This window comes from Moschus berezovskii, chromosome 2 (assembly GCF_049115385.1).
Source record: "Moschus berezovskii isolate FMDL1 chromosome 2, NW_MosBer_1.0, whole genome shotgun sequence".
NCBI lineage: Eukaryota > Metazoa > Chordata > Mammalia > Artiodactyla > Moschidae > Moschus > Moschus berezovskii.
Genome location: NC_142461.1, coordinates 132,580,881 through 132,604,965, shown reverse-complemented (window position 1 = coordinate 132,604,965; position 24,085 = coordinate 132,580,881). Strand labels below are relative to the sequence as shown.

At 36.3% G+C, this 24,085-nt stretch overlaps 1 protein-coding gene across 2 annotated transcripts in view; it reads left to right on the top strand.

The window, feature by feature from the left end:
* COL5A2 (collagen type V alpha 2 chain) overlaps nucleotides 1-24,085 on the top strand; it is a 154,993-nt gene that overhangs the window by 118,687 nt on the left and 12,221 nt on the right. Inside the window, exons 25-49 of one of the 2 annotated variants that reach the window (XM_055396899.2) lie at nucleotides 257-355; nucleotides 1,518-1,571; nucleotides 2,396-2,494; nucleotides 2,602-2,655; nucleotides 2,749-2,802; nucleotides 3,590-3,643; nucleotides 4,456-4,509; nucleotides 9,682-9,726; nucleotides 10,073-10,171; nucleotides 11,230-11,337; nucleotides 11,622-11,675; nucleotides 13,842-13,895; nucleotides 14,110-14,163; nucleotides 14,579-14,632; nucleotides 15,046-15,153; nucleotides 15,268-15,321; nucleotides 15,857-15,910; nucleotides 16,639-16,800; nucleotides 17,505-17,612; nucleotides 18,709-18,816; nucleotides 20,237-20,290; nucleotides 22,143-22,250; nucleotides 22,748-22,801; nucleotides 23,543-23,650; nucleotides 24,025-24,078. In XM_055396899.2, coding sequence (XP_055252874.1) covers nucleotides 257-355; nucleotides 1,518-1,571; nucleotides 2,396-2,494; nucleotides 2,602-2,655; nucleotides 2,749-2,802; nucleotides 3,590-3,643; nucleotides 4,456-4,509; nucleotides 9,682-9,726; nucleotides 10,073-10,171; nucleotides 11,230-11,337; nucleotides 11,622-11,675; nucleotides 13,842-13,895; nucleotides 14,110-14,163; nucleotides 14,579-14,632; nucleotides 15,046-15,153; nucleotides 15,268-15,321; nucleotides 15,857-15,910; nucleotides 16,639-16,800; nucleotides 17,505-17,612; nucleotides 18,709-18,816; nucleotides 20,237-20,290; nucleotides 22,143-22,250; nucleotides 22,748-22,801; nucleotides 23,543-23,650; nucleotides 24,025-24,078 — 1,908 coding nt within the window. The remainder of the gene's footprint in view (nucleotides 1-256; nucleotides 356-1,517; nucleotides 1,572-2,395; nucleotides 2,495-2,601; nucleotides 2,656-2,748; nucleotides 2,803-3,589; nucleotides 3,644-4,455; nucleotides 4,510-9,681; nucleotides 9,727-10,072; nucleotides 10,172-11,229; nucleotides 11,338-11,621; nucleotides 11,676-13,841; nucleotides 13,896-14,109; nucleotides 14,164-14,578; nucleotides 14,633-15,045; nucleotides 15,154-15,267; nucleotides 15,322-15,856; nucleotides 15,911-16,638; nucleotides 16,801-17,504; nucleotides 17,613-18,708; nucleotides 18,817-20,236; nucleotides 20,291-22,142; nucleotides 22,251-22,747; nucleotides 22,802-23,542; nucleotides 23,651-24,024; nucleotides 24,079-24,085) is intronic. The other variant, XM_088830787.1, reaches the window with a different exon arrangement.

Genomic DNA, 24,085 nt, shown 5'->3' with positions numbered 1-24,085 from the left:
ACCTCCTGTCATCATGGACTGGAATGCAGCTCCCATGTTTTCCAATCCAAATGATGATGAAAAACCTTTATTACAAGGAATCCAAATGAGAATAAAATGTGAAGTGACATGGTTTACAAACAGGTCTTTGTACGCACTTTGACCAATTCTTTTATACTAGTGGTTTGATTTATAAAACAAGGGTTTTACATACAGTTGCTTTTGTTTGCCTGCATTCCTTTTTTTCCCTGATGTGTTCTACCTTGCTTTGGAACAGGGTGCTCAAGGAGAGAGGGGTCCTGTTGGCTCTTCAGGACCTAAAGGAGGTCAGGGGGATCCAGGACGTCCAGGTGAACCGGGGCTTCCAGGTGCTCGGGTAAGAACACAGCAATTTTTTGCTACATCGACCCAAGGGATATGCTCCTGAGCATCCATTTTTAAAGGTTTTAGTTTTTAGTAACTTGATTTCCCAACTTGGAACATTTTTTTTTGTTTTTATGGATTTGACTTTATTTCTTATGAATTGTTTTTTTTATCATGTATAGAAAAAACTAGTAACTTCTAATCTCATTTTTTCAAAAGGGTATGTATTAATAACTTTACCATTTGATTCAAAAAAATCCAATTTATCAATTTTTATAATTTTCCTTTATTTGCTGATAAACAACAATTTGACTTTTACCAGAGAGTGTTCCTGGTAAATTTCGTTTTAACAAAATGTCATTTGAAAATTCTTTGGAACTATGTAAATACTCGTATTAAGTTGTCAACAATGCCTCTTAAAGAGAAAAAATTATACAAAAGTTGCTTGGAAAGATACATTTGGCTCAATGTAAGTTCTTTATCTTGAACCCTGCATTAGAGGTAGGAATAAAAGTCTCCTACAACCTTCTCTCCTTCTATGTGAGAACCAGACCTTGGGTTCCTCTTTGCTTTGATAATCTCTAGATACCTGATAAAGGTGTAATGCCCACTGAATGGCCAATTACTTTTAGTAAAAATGACCCCTGATTATAGATTTTAAATTTGGAGGACTCTGAAGGGTATTAAGAACCTGGTAGGAGGCATAGCTATTGTATTTCTTGAGTTTGCAGAGACTTGTACCTGGGCCTTCACCTTGCTAGGACTGGCATACTAAGTCCAAGGTGCTGTTAAAAAAAAAAAGGTTACCTTGAGATTTCAAACCAGGGTGGCCCCTTGCACTTCCCATGGTAGATGGATTTCCTCACATTGGGCCTCCCATTATAGGAGGCTTAGAGACTGGCCCTGCAGGCTGTGCTGTGAGGACTTCTCCCAGTGGAGGGTTCCACCTGTAGTACCTTGCTGACACACTGTGCTGGTTGTCCTGTATCCTCGGAAGCCAGTTTGGGTGAAGTACATGACGGAGCTCTGAGTTTGTCTAGAGGAACCTAAGGCTCCCGAGAGTGGGCACTGCAAAACAGGACTGGATCTTTTAAATGCAGTGCTATTTTTATTCTTTAGAATCTTTACTTCAGTGGTAGGTCAGCAGCAAACTGACAGTTGCTTTTAATTTTTAGGGTTTGACTGGAAATCCTGGTGTCCAGGGTCCTGAAGGAAAACTTGGACCTTTGGTAAGTGATTTAAATAAAAGTCCACCACCATTAATATTTCTCAGTGGACATGCAGCTTAAATGTTAAGATCCTTAGTTAAGGTCAATGTATGTTGAGCAAACTTTGGGAGATAGGGAAGGATGGGGAAGTCTGGTGCACTGCAGTCCATGGGGTTGCAAAGAGTCAGATACGACCTATCAACTGAACAATAACAATGTTTTTGATTATGTGGATGCTGATGATGTCTGAAATAACCCTCCCTTCCTGGAAGCAAATTCTATGGCTCTGAGCATTTTCAAATTGACCAAAAATTGATAATATATTGAAATAAATGTTTGAGATTGTGATTGCTTCTTTGACATAAATGAAAAAGTTGAAATGATGTATTTATGAATATTGGTAGAATTTGTCTATTAGTAACAATCTCGTTTTTGATATCTTTCCAATCTTATACATTTAAGAAATAAGTAGGTATAAAGTTTGACAGTTCACATATTCTGGGCCTTTCCTTTATGTTGTACATGTGAAACAGAAGTCCTGGGTTTTCATTACCACACATAAGAGTAAATGAAAGAAGAGAAAGATTTCCCCTATTAATATGAGAGTGTAAAGAGATATAAAGATGAAACTTGTATATAGAATAAGAATTCTCTGTTCTAAATATTAAAATGTCTCAGCAGTTTTTTTTAAAGTACTCAACTATTCTGATTCGCTAACATAAAAATGTAGCATAATTTAAAGCTTATATATCTTTTATAGTATGCAAAAACGAGTGACAGTTTGAGTGATGTGACTTTTAGAGAGAACCAATGTGAAACTTGCATTGCTCCTGTCAATTTTGTAGGGTGCTCCAGGAGAAGATGGCCGGCCGGGTCCTCCAGGCTCCATAGGAATCAGAGGGCAGCCTGGGAGTATGGGTCTTCCAGGCCCCAAAGGTAGCAGTGTAAGTAACTGTATAATTTTGCCATCTCATCATAATCCTCACTTGCCATAACAACTGTCAATCAGCAAACTGATGGAAACTTACGTTAGTTTGTATTGATTCTCTAGGGTGATCCTGGAAAACCTGGAGAAGCAGGAAATGCTGGTGTTCCTGGGCAGAGGGTAACTACCCATTTTCTGTTAAAGAAAAAAAAAAAAAGAAATTATCCAAATTCTCTTGGCCTCACCTCATATATTATCTCTCTGTGATGCTAGGGAGCTCCTGGGAAAGATGGTGAAGTTGGTCCTTCCGGTCCTGTGGGGCCCCCAGTAAGTTTTAATGAGAATGTATTCACATTACATTTTTCAATGATGGTTGTCTTATCTGTAAGACTTGACTGTACATATGGATAAGTTTCAGGGGGAAGCAAATAAGAAAGTGCAAGGTGAAAGAATTTCAGTTATATCTTTCAATAGCTGAAATAAAAAGGCATCTCCCGTCTTATTATTTTAAACTTCTATGAATGCTAATAGCAAAAGCTACCTCATCATCTCTGTGTTGTCACAGTTGAAAAATATAGCAACTAGGAAAATAGTGTCTGACAAATATTTTATACTGTATTTTATTTAAAATATGTAAATATTCAATTATGCCTGTCTTTCTAATATTATACCTTATAGAAATTTATTTAAGCTGGAAGATAATTATGAATAATAATAATACATTATGTTATATGTAATTATGAATTATGATAGAAGTTATAATTATATAATATAAACTTATATAAATTTATTATTTCCTACTTATTATTCCTCAAAGGAATAAATAGTCAATTTTCCCACAAATTTTACAGTCGACTCCAGACACTTATGTTTGGATAAAGAAATGAACATATTATCAGTTTCTTTGCTGGCTTTAGGAGGTATTTTCCCACCATCAAGGACTTGAAACAATACCATTAGGTGATTTTTAGGACTAGTTTATTATCTGGCTAAAGTGAAAATCTTGTGATTAGAAGATATGCAAAGAAATATGAATACTTGGGTATTTCCCGCAGAGAGGAAGCGAGTAGATCTGGCTCCTGGTGCTCATGGTTTTCTTTTCTTTGTGACTCAGGGTCTAGCTGGGGAGAGAGGAGAACAGGGTCCTCCAGGCCCCACTGGGTTTCAGGTATGCACTGACTCCATCTTCCATTTCTTCTTCCCCTAATAAAATGCTTTTTTTATGAAAAGGATATGGTTGAATGATGTGGAATTCTATAATTTTCAAAGAAGCAACTCCTCTTTTAGTAAATAGGATAGACATTTGGATGAAATCAAACTTTTTTGTTCAAAGAACAGGAATAGACTTCCCCTGAAAAACTGGCAAAACCCAAACCTTTTAACAAATTAAAAATTATAAAATGCTTTTGATATCTCAGTAGGATTTATTTAACTATATTAAGGCTTATCTAATTTATTGGTGTCTAAAATTTTTCTTTAAAACTTTTTATGTTATATTGAGGTGTAGCAGATTAAAAAATGTTGCGACAGTTTTTAGGTGAAGGGGCTCAGCCATAAAATTTTTTGTTGAACAAATTTTTCATGATTTGTCTAAATATGTTGGTAGAATATTTATTATCATTGGGTGATCATCATTTGGGGAAAAAATTTTCAGGCTAACTTTCCATATTTATTCTATCAGCATAAAATGTTGTTCTGAGAGCCATTAAATACATCACAAAAATAAAGAACCTATTGCTACATTATCATTTTTGCTAAGTGGTGTGCAAATGAAAAATCTATACCCACAAAAGGATTAGCTGCTGTGTTATATTAGAGGGTATAGGTTTCTAGTTTTGTTTTGCTCAACTTTTGTTTGAACAGTATCGTTTTCTTGAAAATAGTAAGGGAGCTCCATACTTCGTAAAGGGTGAAATGTTAACACTGGTGGCCTAATAACTTCCATGGAGACACAGGTTTATATTCTTACTTTTACTTTAGGGGCTTCCTGGTCCTCCAGGGCCTCCTGGGGAAGGTGGAAAGCCAGGTGATCAGGTAAGTTTTTGAATAATAAGAGTAGTGATACTAAAAATTTCTGATTTATACTATCACTTACTCTGTGTCAGGCTTTGTTATGCTTTGCTTTAAATTATCTGTTTTAATCCTCAAAATAACTCTTATGTACTAGGTACTATTATAATGCTCATTTTCAGTTCAGTTCAGTTCAGTCACTCAGCCGTGTCCAACTCTTTGCGACCCCATGAACTGCAGCACACCAGGTCTGCCTGTCCAAAACCAACTCCTGGAATGTACCCAAATTCATGTCTATTGAGTCAGTGATGACATCCAACCATCTCATCTTCTGTAACCCTTCTCCTCCTGCTCTCAAATTTCCCAGCAGCAGGGTCTTTTCAAATGAGTCAGCTCTTCCCATCAGGTGGCCAAAGTATTGGGGTTTCAGCTTCAACATCAGTCCTTCCAATGAACACCCAGGATTGATCTCCTTTAAGATGGACTGGTTGGATCTCCTTGCAGTCCAAGGGACTCTCAAGAGTCTCAAGAGTCTTCTCCAGCACCACAGTTCAAAAGCATCAATCCTTCTGCCTTCAGCTTTCTTTTTAGTCCAACTCTCACATCCATACATGACCACGGGAAAAACCACAGCCTTGACTAGACGGACCTCTGTTGGCAAAGTAATGTCTCTGCTTTTTAATATGCTGTCTAGGTTGGTCATAACTTTCCTTCCAAGGAGTAAGCATCCCTTAATTTCATGGCTGCAATCACCTCCTGCAGTGATTTTGGAGCCCCCCCAAAAGTCTGCCACTGTTTCCACTGTTTCCCCATCTATTTCCCATGAAGTAATGGGACCGGATGCCATGATCATAGTTTTCTTTAAGCCAACTTTTTCACTCTCCTCTTTCACTTTCATCAAGAGGCTCTTTAGTTCTTCTTCACTTTCTGCAATAAGGTTGGTATCATCTGCATATCTGAGGTTATTGATATTTTTCCCAGCAATCTTGATTCCAGCTTGTGCTTCGTCCAGCCCAGTGTTTCTCATGATGTACTCTGCATATAAGTTAAATAAGCAAAGTGACAATATACAACTTTGACGTATTCCTTTTCCTATTTGGAACCAGTCTGTTGTTCCATGTCCAGTCCTAACTGATGCTTCCTGACCTGCATACAGATTTATCAAGATGCAGGTCAAGTGGTCTGGTATTCCCATCTCTTTCAGAATTTTCCACAGTTTATTGTGATCCACACAGTCAAAGACTTTGGCATAGTCAATGAAGCAGAGATAGATGTTTTTTTTTGAACTCTCTTGCTTTCTCCATGATCCAGCGGATGTTGGCAATTTGATCTCTGGTGCCTTTGCCTTTTCTAAAACCAGCTTGAACATCTGAAAGTTCATGGCTCACATATTGCTGAAGCCTGGCTTGGAGAATTTTGAGCATTACTTTACTAGTGTGTGAGATGATTGCAATTGTGCAGTAGTCTGAGCATTCTTTGGCATTGCCTTTCTTTGGGATTGGAATAAAAACTGACCTTTTCCAGTCCTGTGGCCATTGCTGAGTTTTCCAAATTTGCTGACATATTGAGTGCAGCACTTTCACAGCATCATCTTTCAGAATTTGAAATAGCTCAACTGGAATTCCATCACCTCCACTAGCTTTGTTCGTAGTGATACTTCCTAAGGCCCACGTGACTTCACATTCCAGGATGTCTGGCTCTAGGCGAGTGATCACACCATTGTGATCATCTGGGTTGTGAAGATCTTTTTTGTACAGTTCTTCTGTGTATTCTTACCACCTCTTCTTAATATTTTCTGCTTCTATTAGGTCCATACCATTTCTGTCCTTCATCGAGCCCATCTTTGCATGAAATGTTCCCTTGGTATCTCTAATTTTCTTGAAGAGATCTCTAGTCATTCCCATTCTATTGTTTGCCTCTATTTCTTTGCATTGATCACTGTGGAAGGCTTTCTTATCTCTCCTTGCTATTCTTTGGAACTCTGCATTCAAATAGGTATATCTTTCCTTTTCTCCTTTGCTTTTGGATTCTATTCTTTTCACAGCTATTTGTAAGGCCTCCTCAGAGAGTCATTTTGCTTTTTTCATTTCTTTTTCTTGGGGATGTTCTTGATCCCTGTCTCCTGTACAATGTCACGAGCCTCTGTCCATAGTTCATCAGGCATCTGTCTCTCAGATCTAGTCCCTTAAATCTATTTCTCACTTCCACTGTATAATCATAAGGGATTTGATTTAGGTCATACCTGAATGGTCTAGTGGTTTCTCTACTTTTTCAATTTAAGTCTGAATTTGGCAATAATGAGTTCATGATCTGAGCCACAGTCAGCTCCTGGTCTTGTATTTGCTGACTCTATAGAGCTTCTCCTTCTTGGACTGCAAAGAATATAATCAGTCAGACTTTGGTGTTGATCATCTGGTGATGTCCATGTGTAGAGTCTTCTCTTGTGTTGTTGGAAGAGGGTGTTTGCTATGACAGTGTGTTCTCTTGGCAAAACTCTGTTAGCCTTTTCCTTGCTTCATTCTGTACTCCAAGGCTAAATTTGCCTGTTGCTCCAGGTGTTTCTTGACTTCCTACTTTTGCATTCCAGTCCCCTATAATGAAAAGGACATCTTTTTTGGGTGTAGTTCTAAAAGGTCTTGTAGGTCTTCATAGAACTGTTCAACTTCAGCTTTTTCCACGTTACTAGTTGGGGTATAGACCTGGATTACTGTGATATTGAATGGTTTGTCTTGGAAATGAACAGAGATCATTCTGTCATTTTTAAGATTGCATCCAAGTACTGCATTTCGGACTCTTTTGTTGACCATGATGGCTACTCCATTTTTTCTAAGGGATTCCTGCCCACAGTAGTAGATATAATGGTCATCTGAGTTAAATTTACCCATTCCAGTCCATTTTAGTTCACTGATTCCTAGAATGTCGACATTCACTCTTGCCATCTCCTGTTTGACCACTTCAAATTTGCTTTGATTCATAGACCTAACATTCCATGTTCCTATGCAATATTGCCTTTACAGCATCGGACTGTGCTTCTATCACCAGTCACTTCCACAACTGGGTGTTGTTTTTGCTTTGGCTCCATCTCTTCATTCTTTCTGGAGTTATTTCTCCACTGATCTCCAGTAGCATATTGGGCACCTACAGACCTGGGGAGTTCATCTTTTAGTGTCCTATCTTTTTGCCTTTTCATGCTGTTTTTGGGGTTCTCAAGACAGGAATACTGAGGTGGTTTGACATTCCCTTTTCCAGTGGACCACATTCTGTCAGACCTCTCCACCATGACCCCTCCGTCTTGGATGGCCCCAGATGGCATGGCTTAGTTTCATTGAGTTAGACAGGGCTGTGGTCCGTGTGATCAGACTGGCTAGTTGTCTGTGATTGTGGTTTCAGTCTGTCTGCCCTCTGATGCCCTGTCTCAGCGCCTACCCTCTTACTTGTGTTTCTCTTACCTTGGATGTGGGTATGTCCTCATGGCTGCTCGAGCAAAGCGCAGCCACTGCTCCTTACTTTGGACGTGGGGTAGCTCATTTTACAGATGAGGAAAATGAGACATATACCTATTAAGTAATTTTTCCAAAATCACACAGCCAATATGATGTCATGTGCTTATAGGATTGTGTTATTAGTCACTAAATATGTCTTTTTGAAACTATAGGATTTTACTGGAGACTTCATAAACAGTTATGAACAGAAAATTACCATTTTATTCATACCATTTTACCAACATATATGTTTATGTAATTTATTTTTCTTAGAGTGATTTATTCATTCATTTAACTTTTAAACAAATATGTGCTGAGCACTCTGTGCTAAGCTCTACTAAACTTTGGCCTTAACCAATTGAATAAGATGAATTGGACCTTGCCCTAATTTTTATTTTAATAGGCGATCTAGAGTATAGAAAGACAGTTATGACAATAGCGTGCTTTAAGTGCAGTGGTAAAGGAGGCACTGTGTATGTATAAATCTAGAGGATGCACCTAATTCAGACATTGGAGGTTTAGAAAAAGTTTCCCCAACAAAGTATTATCTTTTATGTAACCTGGAGGATGGATGATGGTAAGTCGGGAGGAAGGAAGGTACGAAAATATTCTGGGAAATGGAAACAGCAAGTGCAGAGGCTTGCTGGTCAAATTTAGGCGCTGAAGATTTTTGGTAAGTCAGAAATATGGTATACAACTTGAGGAGGGTGAAGATGAGGTTAGAGGTTGACAGGGAATGTTTTGAGTCTGATTTGTTCTTCAGTTTGTTCTTATTACTAGAGTAATGGGAAGCTAAGGAAGGGCTTTTAATGAGAGAGAAATACTATGAGATTTGGGCTTTAGGAAGGTCATGCCACAATGAAGACAATACATTTAAAGGCATAAAACTGGAGGCCTACTTGATACAGTTGTAACATTTGTATCATTATTATAATACAAAATTGTACTTGTAATTTTAAGTGACAAGTTTTCCTTTAAGTAAGAGCTTTTAGTTAAGACTTTTAACATAGTCATGACTGCATTAGTTTGAACTTAACAATTTCTAGTAGAGTGTGTTGTCTACATTCTATGTTCAAGAAATATTTAGTAAATTGAATTAAGTTGGCTCTATTTAAAAGATCAGTACTTTATTAGTTTTAATTTCACTTTCCTCTGCTGAAAGTTTTTCATATTCCATTAGGAAATTAAAGTTCTTTCTTGCCTAGAAAATCCCATGGATGGAGGAGCCTGGTAGGCTGCAGTCCGTGGGGTCGCTAAAGGTCGGACACAACTGAGCGACTTCACTTTCACTTTTCACTTTCACACATTGGAGAAGGAAATGGCAACCCACTCCAGTGTTCTTGCCTGGAGAATCCCAGGGACGGGGGAGCCTGGTGGGCTTCCGTCTATGGGGTCACACAGAGTCGGACACGACTGAAGTGACTTAGCAGCAGCAGCAGCAGCTTTAATTGTCACTAAGTAATGTACTATTTTTATGAGATAATATTTTGCCTGTACTCATTGCCAAAAAACAATTATCCAGGTATTTCCATATAATGTATATGATATCCCCTCATTTATAAAAGTGTACACATTTTTCTTTATTTAATATTATGGACTTAGTCAGATGTCCAATAACTTATTAGAGGAAATTAGGTATATGGTCTGGAAAACTTTCTAATAAATATCTAAAATGTAGTTGAAAGTTTTTCATTTTAAAAAACGTATTTTGTAGGGGGTTCCTGGAGATCCTGGGGCAGTTGGCCCATTAGGACCTAGAGTAAGTATTTTCTTTTTCTTCTTCTTTTTTTTTTTTTATTCACTTTGTTTCCATTAAAAACTGGCTTCAGTTTATAAAACCATCTTTCATCTTAAACTTTTCTGTATTTTAATCATTGCAGTTCTTTTACTTGATGAAATCAGTCTGATGAGAAATAATCTGTGCTGTGAAGGCAGCATATGCTTACTTCAAGTTCATTTCTTATCACTAAATTAGAAAATTGAGTCTTAATGGTTGCTCATTTCTAAATTTTTTCCCAGAAGTCACTTTTCAGATTTCTGGAAACATATTTAAATCCTTCTTCAGATCAAGCGCTGAGACTGTCTGACATTTCTGTGTTGTGTAGGGAGAACGAGGAAATCCAGGGGAAAGAGGAGAACCAGGCATAACTGGACTTCCTGGTGAGAAAGGAATGGCTGGAGGACACGGTCCTGATGGTCCGAAAGTAAGTGTGGTAGTGAGCTCAGTATTTTTTTATTAATTTATTTTTTTAATTGTTAAAAATATTTTATTGAAAATATTTGCTTTACAATATTGTGCTGATTTCTAATTTACTGGTCAATAAACATATGATGGTACTAGAATTTATTTCTCTTGCTTTTCCAAAGTAATTTCTTTAAGAAATGTTTAAAGAGCACCTGCTTGACTTTTCTTTGACGTTAAAGAGTCAGGTATAAAGGAGTCTCTTCCTTGATGAGATTTATGATCTAGTACACAAGGTAGTGATATTTTGTAATATACAACACCATTTCTAAAATTTATTTACATATTTTCCTAAGGACTTTTATTTATAAGCAGAGGCAAGAAATGGAAAATTGCATAATTTATTGAGATGTTCCTAATCATATGCTCCATTTCCCTTGTCTCAGTTTCTGTATTTCTGCTTATTAAATATATAAAAGTATGTCATTTTTGAAATCTGAAAGTACAATGCGTTATAAGGCAAAAATCAGCACCATTTCTTTTTGGGTGCCATTGTAAAGTAGATAGAAAACAATGTGGCCATTTTCAGTGCAAACTACCAGAGCAGAAATTTTTGTGATCAGACGTTAGATACCTTATCACCTTCAAGGGCAAGAGATTGGGTAAAATCTGCTTCAGTTTCATCACTGAATAAGCCTGAAAACCAGCTTCATTTCATGGGTTCTTTAGAGAGAGAATGAATGTACTCTCTAAATGTAATGTCTTCTTTTTCTTATTAGAATCCTTATAATGTTGCCAATAAAAGAAAATAAAAGGCAACTCTATCATTTTTGTTTGAATCAGTACCCAATTTTCCCAAAGAGAAAATCTGAAAACAAAGCAACCATCCAAAAAGAAAGGTATTATTTAAAGAAAAAAATAATGACCTCAGAGACAGTTTTCCCAAATGAAAAATATAAGCATTAGGTTGAACCATATGCAATTGCCAAGATTCTACTATTTTGGGTCTACCAAAACAGGGATTCCATGTGGCTAAACATTAATATATAGATGAGCTTACTTATTGTTGGTTCATTTTAGGGCAGTCCAGGACCACCTGGAACCCCTGGAGATACAGGCCCACCAGGTCTTCAAGGTATGCCAGGAGAAAGGGGAATTGCAGGAACTCCTGGCCCCAAGGGTGATAGAGTAAGTTTACTTGTTTATTTTATTCATCTGTTTAGATTTCCTACTGATAATGGTTTTCTGGGCAGACTTTTTCTTCTGCCATCCTAAGTTGCAAGTCGTTCATTCTTTCAGCATACGTGTACTTAGAAAATGCAGTCCCAACTGCATTGTTCCCAGCATTGTTCTAGGCCCAAGGGGGTACAATTGTGAACATTAGAGATGAGCCCCTGCTCTCATGAAGCTTCCATGCCAGTGTAGGAAAAAGAAAATTAAGTGAATAAATGACGTTTTGTGTGTTTTCGCAGGGTGGCATAGGAGAAAAAGGTGCTGAAGGTACAGCTGGAAATGATGGAGCAAGAGTAAGTGGAATCATTCCTTTCAGTGGCAGGGCTAGGAATCAACATCATCATTACTGTATGAGTTTGCCTGAACTTTCTAGAATAAGCCTCATGTTCCCATGGTGGTCAGTATTTGGGAGAATGATGAAATCTGAGATTTGACATTGCTTGCCTTGGATATGCACTTGCTTACCTTGAATTAGAACAAGCCAAAAAAAAATAAAGTCATTATTGAGAGAATGAAATGTTACATTTTTACTATGCATATGAGATTGATGCTTTAAGCAGTGGGGCCCTCTTTTTCCTTCTCTATCGTATTTATTCCATATGCAATGTTTCTGTTTATTAAAATGCTCATCTAATGAGTCATCTTAGACTTCCTTCCAGTGTAGGCAGGTAGAGTTTTACAGAGTAACCAAAGGTGTGGTAAATGTTTCTCAATATGCTCGATGTCAGGGGTGAGGATTGCTGTGTGATGAGTCATCATTAATGAGACCGAACAAGCGAAATGTGAAGAAGGATTGTTTAATGCCCTTCCAGGAACTGATGTTTAACAAGCTTTGTGTCCTCAAAACTAGAATGTATTTGCAATTCTAAGGATAATCAAACAATCAGAGCGAAAATATATTTTCAGACATGAATGATTCTCTCAGGTAAGAGCAGATAGTTAGCCACTCAGATAGTCAACATTTTCTGGAAGTAGTTCCTGATATTTGCTAGATAGTTTCTGATTCAGTACGACTTAGTTTGCTGTTAGTTGTCATGCTGACCCTGACAAAGCAGTTGTGCTATTAAAAAAGAAGATGACTCTGAGCCGCTGTTAATATTTTGATTCTGCCCATTGAGTCACTATTAATACACTGATTATATTAACCTTGATAAAAAAAGTATATTATAGGAAAGTTTTAGCTTTAGTATAATGATTCCTTTTTTCTTTTTCTGGAAAGCTAGTTATAGGTGAATCAATTTAGTGAACTATGAAGTCAAAGTATATTTACCTTTTAATTAAATCTAATATTTGATTCAATAATTCAAAAGTGGTCTAAGTGAATCTGATTTATTGTTTGTGCTTCACATCACAGTTGATCTGGAGTGCACAGTAAATAATGAAGAGCTGTTTGAAGAAATGATGTGCAGACAGTTTATTTTAAGGAGAAATATCCATCTATTGCTCCTTTGAACTATTGAATACTTTGAAACTCCAGTGCAATAGGATCAAGACTTAAGCAATGACTGCTTAATTTTTAGTGAGGGAAATATGTTGTTTTAGGCAAGAAGCAGAGAATTTATCTCATATAAAAGGGAAAAAATTTTAGTGTAGTCGCCCTTTTATTCAATCAAACATTTTAAGGAAGTGTATTAGGTGAATGGCAGAATATTGTTTCATTATAGATCTAGAGAATTTAAGATCACAGTTTTCTCATGTTCTTGCCTTAAAATGCAATATAAAATTAAAAAGTCATTTTATCCTCTAAGTTTCTTCTGTAATGCATACATAAATTAAATGCAAAGGACTATCTGAGTTTCTTGTGAAAAAGCAATACACAAATATCAGAGAGAAAACCTGTTTTAGGAAGGGCTCCAGTGCAGTGCAGCAGTTTTAAAACTGTGCTTGTGTGTCAAGAAAACCCCATGTGTCTCTCTGCTATACTCTGAGCCAAAGAACACCCTCACCTTCAGTGCAGTGGGGTGGTTCCATTCATCTTCATCACAGAGGAATGTGGAAAACTGAGGGCTTTAGCACAATTTCACTTTTCTAAAAAATAAGGAATGATATTTCACTTGTATAGTTTAAGAATAAAGTATGCTATACAAAATAAGAAAAGCCTCTTCAATCTACTGTCAAATTTCAAATAGAGATTAGTAAAATTAAACAAGCTAAGAAACACAGAAACATTGTTGAAGGATAGCACTGGTTTCAGACTAATGTTTGAAGACTGTGTTATATATATAGATAAGTGAGTTGGATGAAACAGATTGAAATGTTTTGTGGAGAAAATCCACTGGGAATTGTTTTAGACTAGATGCAAAAATATTGAGAATATACAGATTGTATCATTTATTACAGGTGATGTTTTACAAAGCAGTCATCTATAATAAAATAGTACCTTCTTGGCTTGTTTGTTTAAACGTGGAGATTTCTGTGCATTCTTTCCCTCAATATGCCTATGCTGTGTTCATCGACAGGGTCTTCCAGGTCCCTTGGGCCCTCCAGGTCCTTCAGGCCCTACTGGAGAAAAGGTAATGTCAAAAGTTGTTATCTTGTGGATCAAAATTCCGAGCTCTGAATACTGGCTCTTTTTCATAATGTCTTCTCTTTCATAAAATATGATAGCTGGGCTAGATCATCTCAGAGTTCTCCTCCCATCCTCCCAGCACATAGAGCACATGTCCTACGATTGTACTGTGTTTTGCTGTTGCTTTGGACCGTAACCATCTAAAATCTGCTTTTCAGGGAGAACCTGGACCTCGAGGTTTAGTTGGCCCGCCTGGCTCCCGTGGCAATCCCGTAAGTGACAGTATTTTGATGTTCTTTAGTGTGAGATTGAGCAGTAAAACAAGCCATCATTTTGTCTTGATATTTACATAAAACCATGCCTGTTGCATTAGGTTACTTTTAACTTCCACCTTTTACTTTTCTTATTACACTTAAAAAAAATCAGTGTATTATTTTTATACAGTCTATTAAGTCTATTTAAGCAGCTTGTTTACTAAATAATCAGGAGCTTCTTTGAGATTTTGGGCCTTGGAAATTTTTTTTATGACCCTTGTCTCTATATCACCCTTAGGAGTCTTCCTCAAGCAACATGTCTAATTTCTCTATATGGACATTTCAAGACACTGCAGATTTATAAAATTGTATTTTAAAATACTGTTCCTGTTTAGAATCATGTGTGAAAGCTACAGTAATGTTTGTCTTCTAGGGTTCACGTGGTGAAAATGGCCCTACTGGAGCTGTTGGTTTTGCTGGACCCCAGGTATGATTTTTAAATGTCCTGAATTTACAAACGATCATTCTTCTTGTCACAGCAATGAATTTAATTAATTATCACTGCCATTTGTTTTGAAGGTATATTCAAGATTCTGGAAGACATAGTTTTCTAGGCAATAGTCTCATTTTCAATACATTTTTTACTTTCATGGACTGGCACAAAATGGATGCATCTGCATTACTTTGAATTACATACTTGTTATAATAAACAATGTGGTGGCATATCTCACTTTTTCAGACTATCTTTGAAGATCTCATTGGGGTGTTTTTTTTTTTCTTCTTCTAAGCTTTTATACTGATTACAAATCACCATTTTATAATATATGAATAAATTATAATTATTATGAAAAATTTGTCTTTAAGGGTTGCAACCTCTTCTTTATTTATTCTTTGGTGTAGGGTCCTGATGGGCAGCCTGGAGTGAAAGGTGAACCTGGAGAGCCTGGGCAGAAGGGAGATGCTGGCTCTCCTGGACCACAGGGGCTAGCAGGATCCCCAGGGCCTCATGTAAGTTTAAAGTAAAACAAGATACAACTTGAGTCCAGTGCCCACTGTTTAGACCTTGTGTTTAGACCATCTTTCTTTACTGCAGCACCCTTTTGTTTGTTTCTGTCTATTTAGGGTCCTAATGGTGTTCCTGGACTGAAAGGCGGTCGAGGAACTCAGGGTCCACCTGTAAGTTGGTTTGAAGTTCTGGGAATTATGCATAACTAGTCACAGATATCTAGTACTTTATAGCCATCTTAAAGTTCCTTTAAAGCTGTAACAACCAATTTTTAGCTGTATATATTGCAGTGAAAAAAGTGCTTAACTTGGATGACAGTCTGCATTAAAATTAGTTTTATGACTTTGGAGACCCAGTTGCCTCATATATAACCTAAATAATAGACTACTTAGGGAAGAGGGAATGAATAATGTGAACCCACTTTATGTAATTCTGTTATAAGAAATTCTAATGTGATCCTAGTGCTCGTCTTCAATATACTTGTATATATTCAAGATAAATGGAAAGTGGCAAGAGAAAAATAGCATCCTTTCTACCAGTTAATCCAGATCCATTCACAAAAGCAGGATATAAGAAAAAACTTTATTGCTCACAACAAGAAAAGGGATATAAAGTCCTAGGTATCCCTGTAAAATAAGTAAGCCTTAGAAAGTATATATAACTAATTTTTATTTTAAAATTGCTTGTATGATATTATATTTCTAGGGTGCTACAGGATTTCCTGGTTCTGCTGGCAGAGTTGGACCTCCAGGTCCTGCTGTAAGTCAATTCATTAATTGAAATCACTGATAGTGGAATAATTACACACAACACATAAAAATATACACACACACATGTACATATTATAATGATATGCACACATATATTTGAGTTATTATTTTTTCTTTTATTTAATCACTTAATGATTTGTTATCCCACGTTGACAGTTCTTGTCCCAATAATTCATACTGGTATGTTGTCAAGTGAATCATCTTTAATCATTGAATGTTTCTTGGAAGAGCTTATTTGCAAATACTTTTAAGCTCAAATATTTGACTATTACTTCATTTGGGCACTGAACACTCACAGTATTGTGTGGTAATAATCATTCCTTTCAGTTAGGAAGAATCTCAGATTATCTATAATAAAAGTTATTTTTTCATTACAAGATCAAGTCAGATAAAAGAAAATGCATATTCATTGTTTGTGAAGAGCCCTATGGAGTTTGAAAATTCAAGTTAACTTCAAACACATTTTTTTTTTTTTTACAATTTCAAACCATTTTTAGTTTTTAGTTGAAGTGTAGTTGATTTATAATATTGTCAGTACACTTTTCATAATGAACCTACAGCTGTGTATTTTATTTTTTGTTTAAATCCACTGAGTGATTAACAGGAAAAATGGACCTGTGAAGCGTGGGGTTCTGCTTCTGAAGCAGAGATCCCCGTATTAGGTATTCTAACATGGCTTCCACTTTGCCCTCTGGGTCTCTTTCCATGTGATGCTAGGGAGCTCCAGGACCTGCGGGGCCCTTAGGGGAGCCCGGGAAGGAAGGACCTCCAGGTCTTCGTGGAGACCCTGGATCTCATGGACGAGTGGGAGATCGAGGACCAGCTGGACCTCCTGGTGGCCCAGGAGACAAAGGGGACCCAGGAGAAGATGGGCAACCTGTAAGTTTGGCATCTTGGTTCTAGACTACCTCTAACTAGAAACTCATAATAACTACTGCCACAAAGGAACTGTTCATACATTATCCCAAGCACTTTTATAATCATTTGAATACATTGTGCCCTATAGGTTTTTAATTTACAATGCTCTGCTCTAGGAAAAAGTATATGTACAGGTATAAAAATATAACAGTAATGGATATGGTATTCAAAAACTAAACAAGAAAACAATTGTTTGTTAAATGTACTGAATGAAGAAAAATTTTAAAGCAATTTACTGAATATATAAATGCCTCAATATTAATATGTTTAGATAGAGTCCAACTTCTTTTCTTTGTTTTAAAATTTTTCTTGTCAGTCTAGAAGGAGGAAAACTGCCTGAATATTTACCTCTTTTATTCTGTCAATATTCACATTATCTTCAAGTTCTTTTCAACTAATTCTCAGGTTTAATAATGGCTTAATTGGTTTAATTCCAACCAGTTCTCACTTTTAAATAATGTTAGAGGCTTAGTGTGGATTACTCATTTCGACTACTCATATATAGTATGATTTTGTAGAACAGAATCTTAATACTTACTTAATATATTACTGTGAGTAATAATAATACTCATACTTAATAACCTATAAAGCTGTCATCTATTATAAAGTGCTTGTGTATAGTTTTCCCTGGAGAATTTCTTATTATAGTTTGTATTCAAAATTAGGGTCCAGATGGCCCCCCTGGTCCAGCTGGAACTACTGGGCAAAGAGGAATCGTTGGCATGCCGGGGCAGCGTGGAGAGAGAGGGATGCCCGGCCTTCCAGGCCCAGCAGTAAGTAACTGCACTGGTCAGTGCTTCATCTGATTATGTGCAATATCATTTGTGAAGGGAGAATTTATCTTTTTTTTTTCTTAATAAATTTAAAATCTTTTTAAGGCACAAATATAGAGTATCTTAAAAACCTTTTGACTTTAAATGTCAAATTCTTAAGTACCTTTGAAAAATATATTTATTTGACCCTGGGATAGAGACTTAAACAAATAAGGATATGGATTTTTTGTGACTCTTAATCTTTCTTCAAAGATTAAAAATATCCATGGAGCTAGAGAAGGGGGATAATCTCCTGGTGAGTAGGTAGCCTCTTTTTAAATAAACATGCCTAATGGAAAAATCCATATTTCACAGTTCAGAGACTAAGTTTTCATAAACCATCAAAGGGAAAAAATAGTTGAGCTAAAGTAATACTGGAGGTGAAAGTGGGGTGAACTATAAAGAAGGATTCTGAAAGCAATCTCCTATTCCCTGGAGGGTGCTAAGAATTTCATATTCCCTGGAGTATGGATAAAAGTTTAACTCACTGTTAGCTTTGAAGAGATTAAATTTTACTGCTGAAAGTTTACATGCTTGAGGAAAAAAAAAATGATGTTTTTATATGGAATGTGGAGATAGATTTACTGTTGGGGTCCTGGAACTGGGGACATGTTGGTGGAGATATGAAACCAGCAGACTGGGAGTCTAGAGCAGTCTTATTGTGAGCCAAGGAACCTGGAATATTTGGTCTCCCAATAGTGAGGTCAAACTGTCAGGATACAGAAATAAAGTGAGGAGACTAAGCCGAAGTGTAAGGATGAGCATATCTTAGTGACACAGATTCAAGATGGGCATCCAGATCTGAAAATAGTACTTCAGAGTAAAAACCAAAATGCACCTGAATTGGTGCAAAGGATAGCCCCATCGATATATCAGGATGGATGTGATAAGAACCAGCGCACCTCTGGGAAGGTACTGCAGTGAATCTGGTGTTGTGTGATAACTGACAGTTATTACTCTAGAGGGAGACACTGGGGGCCGTTTAAACATAGCCTTTATGTGAACTGTCCCCTCAAGCTTCTTCAGAAGTGGCTGACATACTTATACTTTATTTCAGGGCACACCAGGAAAAGTAGGACCAACTGGAGCCCCAGGAGATAAAGGTCCACCTGGACCTGTTGGGCCCCCAGGCTCGAATGGCCCTGTGGGGGAACCAGGACCGGAAGTGAGTACTACAGTGAAGATCATCCTCCCCTCCTTATCTGGGTGTTATGGGGACATTTTTGAAATTTAGAAACTAATTTAGAAACCAGAAATTGTACATTTGACCTGAAGGAAGTTTTCTAGTGCTGCTTTTTGATGTGTTTTTCCTGCCTAGAGAGTTGACTAAATGATGACATAAGGAAAAGCTAATAAGATTGATGTCTTGCACTGGTCTTCATCTCGTCAGGAGCCAAGTATTTTAGATGGTTTAGGTTGTTGCCAAATTGTTTTGAAGGTGAAAGGTTACAACTGTTTATCTTTCCTCTTATTATTTCATTCTGTAATGGCATATTTGTCAAAATTGCCAAGTTTTATGGTGATAGGATTACTATAATTGTTAAAGCTTGTGAAGAGAGCCAAGTAAGTAGAGATCATTTTACTTAAATATCCTTATATATAACATTTTGGATATCCAGTTCCCTTAGGCTCTTTTGAGAGGAAATCAGCTTTTGGAAGGGGATTTGAAAAGTTACAGGTTGAAATTTCCTCTGTTCAGTGCTTCGATGAGTAAATTGCCAAACATTTAGTGTCACATTTTCTTGAAAGAAACAATGCCTTTCAGAACAATTTTTGTTCAAATGGTAAAAATATAGTTCTGTGGGGAAAAAAATCAAAATAAAATAGAAAAGGAAGACTATATATTTTAAAATGTAATTTAATGTCTAAACACAGATATTTTATTTTAAAACTTTAAGAATATTATTTGGGTAAGTAAAAGTGAGGGAAACGATTCACTGGTAATATAAAAAAACAAAATACAAGGAATATAATTGTTGTCTATTTATTTTGAATAATTTGATTTTTAAAAATAAAATAAAAAAAGACAAATTTGGACTAAGTGTAGGAGGTACAGTAAAAGAAATGTCTGGGGGCTTCTCTGGTGATGGAGCTCCTTTTTCTGGTTGCAGCTCCTCTGGGTCCACCATTGAAAAGGTTGATTAAGCCAATGAGTATAGGTTTAGTATGTTTCACAACAAACATTGATGAGCCCAAATTTGTAGCAATTCCAGGACAGTTTTAAAGTTGAACTGCTATGGTAAATAACTGGGCATCCTTAATTCTTGACTAAGGAATATGTGCACAGAGAAATGAAATAACACTGCACTTTATAAGCACTGTACTGTAAATGGAAAATAGTGTCTTAAATAAAACTATTTAGAATTGGCACCAAAAGTATAAGAATGTGTTAATAATTTTACAAGCAAATCAGAATAATAGAAAGATGTGTTTCTAGAAGAAACTTTCTTCTACTGAAGTTTCCATAAATGCTAATTTCTAATGTGGAATAGAGGTGGAAAATATGCTGTAATTTTTCTGGCAATTGAAATGTGAATTTTTCTTATTACTCAGTTAATTCATTTTTCAAATATGATTCTTTATAGGGTCCAGCTGGTAATGATGGTACTCCAGGACGGGATGGTGCTGTTGGAGAACGTGTAAGGGCAATTTCACTGATCAAAAAATCTGAAATAACGTGCACTTGAAATGTCTGTAATACTAAAGAGGAAAAAACTATTCTTTCTTCTCATCTTGATTCTTTAAGTAATTAGCTATGTAATCTTGAACAACTTTTCTGAACCTCAGTTTTTAAATACTTTAAATGTGATTAATATTTATACCTTTGAGCACTTATGTTTTAAATATCATGTTCAAAGTATCTCATAGGCACTCAAAGAAAGGGAAAGAAAGAGTTTTGAGGAATCCTGAGGCAAGGGCCCCCCTCCGTCTTCTGTAAAGCTAAGGGAATGCAAATTCTCTTGAAATCTAAGTTTTTCCCAGGGTTGGTATATATTGTCCAATGTAGTTCTTCAGAGGTTTTGCTGATGTATCCCCAATATAATTTTGAAAATCTCTGAACCCCTGTGCATATTTTAAGTTACCATCACATTTTATTTTAATCATAAGTTTTTATAGTTATGTTGGGTCAGTTCTTTTCCCTCATTTTTTGTCTCCTTGTAGCAAAGAATTGAAACAACAGACCAAGACAGCTCAAGCAGGCAAACAGTACACTCTCAGAACAGACCAGTCCTGTAGGAGTGGTCCCGCTGCATTTTAGGGTTTCCTTTTTCCCGTCCTAAGGAGACCCTGTAGCCTGACTGGTTTTGTCCCATGCAAAATAGGGCTTGTACACAAGACCAATCAAAGAAGGAAATGCAAATATGATATATGTTCAACCAATCAGGGAAGGGGGCGTGCTTGGGCATGTTTTCTTGCTGGAGGTCTTCATTCTAGCCTGAAGTGGTTTCCTTTATTCATGGGCTTTGCCTTTTCTTTGTTTGCCCTCTGGATGTTTCTTCTAGTCGCCACTGCCTCTAATTGTAGTCTTGGACTCCTTTTTCCTGTTCTGTCTAACAGTTACAAAGGAAGTCGTTCTGGTAAATTCTAAATGCATAGGTGCTTTCATCATATATATTTTTTAAAGTCTTGGAGTTGCCAGTTCAGCTTGTTCAATGTATTTTATTACATGTCCATTCTCTAACCTAATTGCCAAAGTTTATCCTGGTTGCCAAACTAATCAGCCAAATAAGACTTAACTTCTGTTAGAAAAAAAGATCTGGCTCCATTCTTCAAGTCAAATAATTATATTAATACACATTTATGTATCTATAATCTCACCTCTGACTTCTTAAAGAGACAAGTAAGATTTGGAGCCAAGTAAGACTGGGCAAAATAAAGAGCAGCTTTTCTTTCCAAATACCTCTTTGTTTTATTCTCAAGTGAACTGTGCATTCTGGAAAAGTCCCTTAGTTTGGTGCCCAGTGGGGTTTATTCCTTGAAGCGTTGTGCCGTATTAAGGTTGCAGATGGTATGACATATGCTTTTATTTCATAAAATGGGAGAAGAGTGATTTTATAAAGAGGAAGTAGGAAAAGATGCTTCAAATCAGTTTTCTGAAAGAACTCATATGAAGTTGTAAACCTGGAAAGTGGTTTCCTTAGAGTTTTCCCTGTTTTCACACTCTGGAAAATTTTTGTTTTTGCTATATTCAAAGTACGGATACCCTGGTGTGTCTAAGTACCATGCTGAATTCTGGAGGTGATCACTTCCATATCCAGCAATCTTGACTATGGATGAGAGGGAGGGGACAGATGATATTTGTGGGAAATATCTTACCCTTTTCAGTTTGATATATTAATATGTAAATATAAGTAGAACATTTAAGTAATATAGAAATTAATAAACAGAATGTTTTAAAAGGTTTTTTCCTTTCTTGAATGACATAAGCATGTAGAAGTTTGCTGTTTTATGATAAACATTGAGAAGGTAATGCTGCGGTTTCCTTGTTAGGGTGATCGTGGAGACCCGGGGCCTGCAGGTCTGCCAGGCTCTCCGGGTGCCCCTGGGACTCCCGGTCCCGTTGGTGCTCCAGGAGATGCAGGACAAAGAGGAGACCCGGTAAGGAGAGTCAGTTTCATACGGACAGTTTTAAACATCAGCATACTGTATCATGAATATGCATATATGCATGCACATAATGACATGTGTGCTTAGCATTATTTTTTCTAGTCTTAAAAATTTGATTTCTAATAGGTCTTCACAAATCTTGATGCTTTGGCTTTCATTATCTAAAAATGTTGTGATTTATAGGAAATGTAAGTAAGGATCATGTTAAATTTAAGCAAGTAATGTCTTATGTAATCAACTAGGGTGGTCTTCATTCAGAGAAGTCCGTTAGTAAAACTGACTGTAGAGATGACATTGGGGTTATGGTGAGCACATTCTTATACCTAGGGAAATTAGCCTGGTTTTATTTAGTTAGCCATAAGAGTGTCCACTTAGATACACTTACATGTATAGAAGTATTCAACTGCAGACACATATTCTTGAATTCTAAATCTCTATAATATATCCATATTTTTTTCTTGTATTAATTTTGTGAAAATTTCTTCTAGGGTTCTCGAGGTCCTATAGGACCACCCGGTAGAGCTGGGAAACGTGGTTTACTTGTAAGTTCTTGGCTTTTTTTTTATTATATGACTTCTTACATAAAATATACTCCCAAAGAAGAAACATAATTTTTAAGATTCATAAATGAAAATTACCAAATTCTTCAAGCCTTAGGTAAAATATTAATTTAAAATAGCACCCAGGAGTTTATATTTGCTTTTATAGTGTTAATATAACTCTTCTGAATTTTACTATGAATTATTTCAATAAATCAATTAAAACTTTTAGTCACAATTTTCTCCTACAATAGCAAGGGTAACAGTGTCATTCTCTGAGATTTTCTAAAAATTATGTAGGCAAATGGGTTTGAAAGCTCTTTGCAAACTTGAAAAGTACTATTCAAGTTTATTTTATTTTTAGCTAGATCATTACATAATGATATACTCTAAATATGTGAAAGATAATCCAAACTTTCCAAATTTTGGAAAATGTCTCAGGCTCGATTAAACTTAAAATACCTCATTTTAGTCCAACTGTAGGTTAAACACAAATAATCGAATCGTTAAGAAACATTATTATATATACTATGCTTTTAGTGATCACTTTCATTCCTTGAGAAAAAAAGATAAAAATTCCTAGATAAAATTAGATAAAAATTCCTAGTAATACTATTTAGATAAGCAAATATATTAGTTCATATAAAATACAATGCTCAAAATTGTAGCAAATACAGTTGCACAAAGTAAAATTGTAAATTGTAGTTTCAACAGGCAATGTTCATGCTATGACCTTATTTCTAGGGACCGCAAGGACCTCGTGGTGACAAAGGTGATCATGGAGACAGAGGTGATCGAGGTCAGAAGGGTCACAGAGGCTTTACTGGTCTTCAGGGTCTTCCTGGACCTCCTGTAAGTTATTCTTTTAAGTATTATTTGCTGTCCATGTGAAAATGCAAAGGTATTTTGACATGAACATTTGTCTATAAAATGGATTGCCTTTTTGCATATTATTTTCATTTTAAAGACTATCTTGATGAATAAGTCATTACCTAAGTACCCAATATGATTGTTCATATGTTTGCTATAATTTTGTAGGAAAGAAATAAACCAAAAGGTTATATGCAGTATTACTCCTACAGTTGTCTTTAGTATTGGTCAACTCATGTAGACATAGAGATTGATGAATGAAGTATTTGCTGCTAAAGTCAACGACAGGACATTTTTAAAAGCTAGAGTGGTTAAATATAGGATATAAATATTTTGACTTTTTTTTTTTCTACTAGGGTCCAAATGGTGAACAAGGCAGTGCTGGAATCCCTGGACCATTTGGCCCAAGAGTAAGTA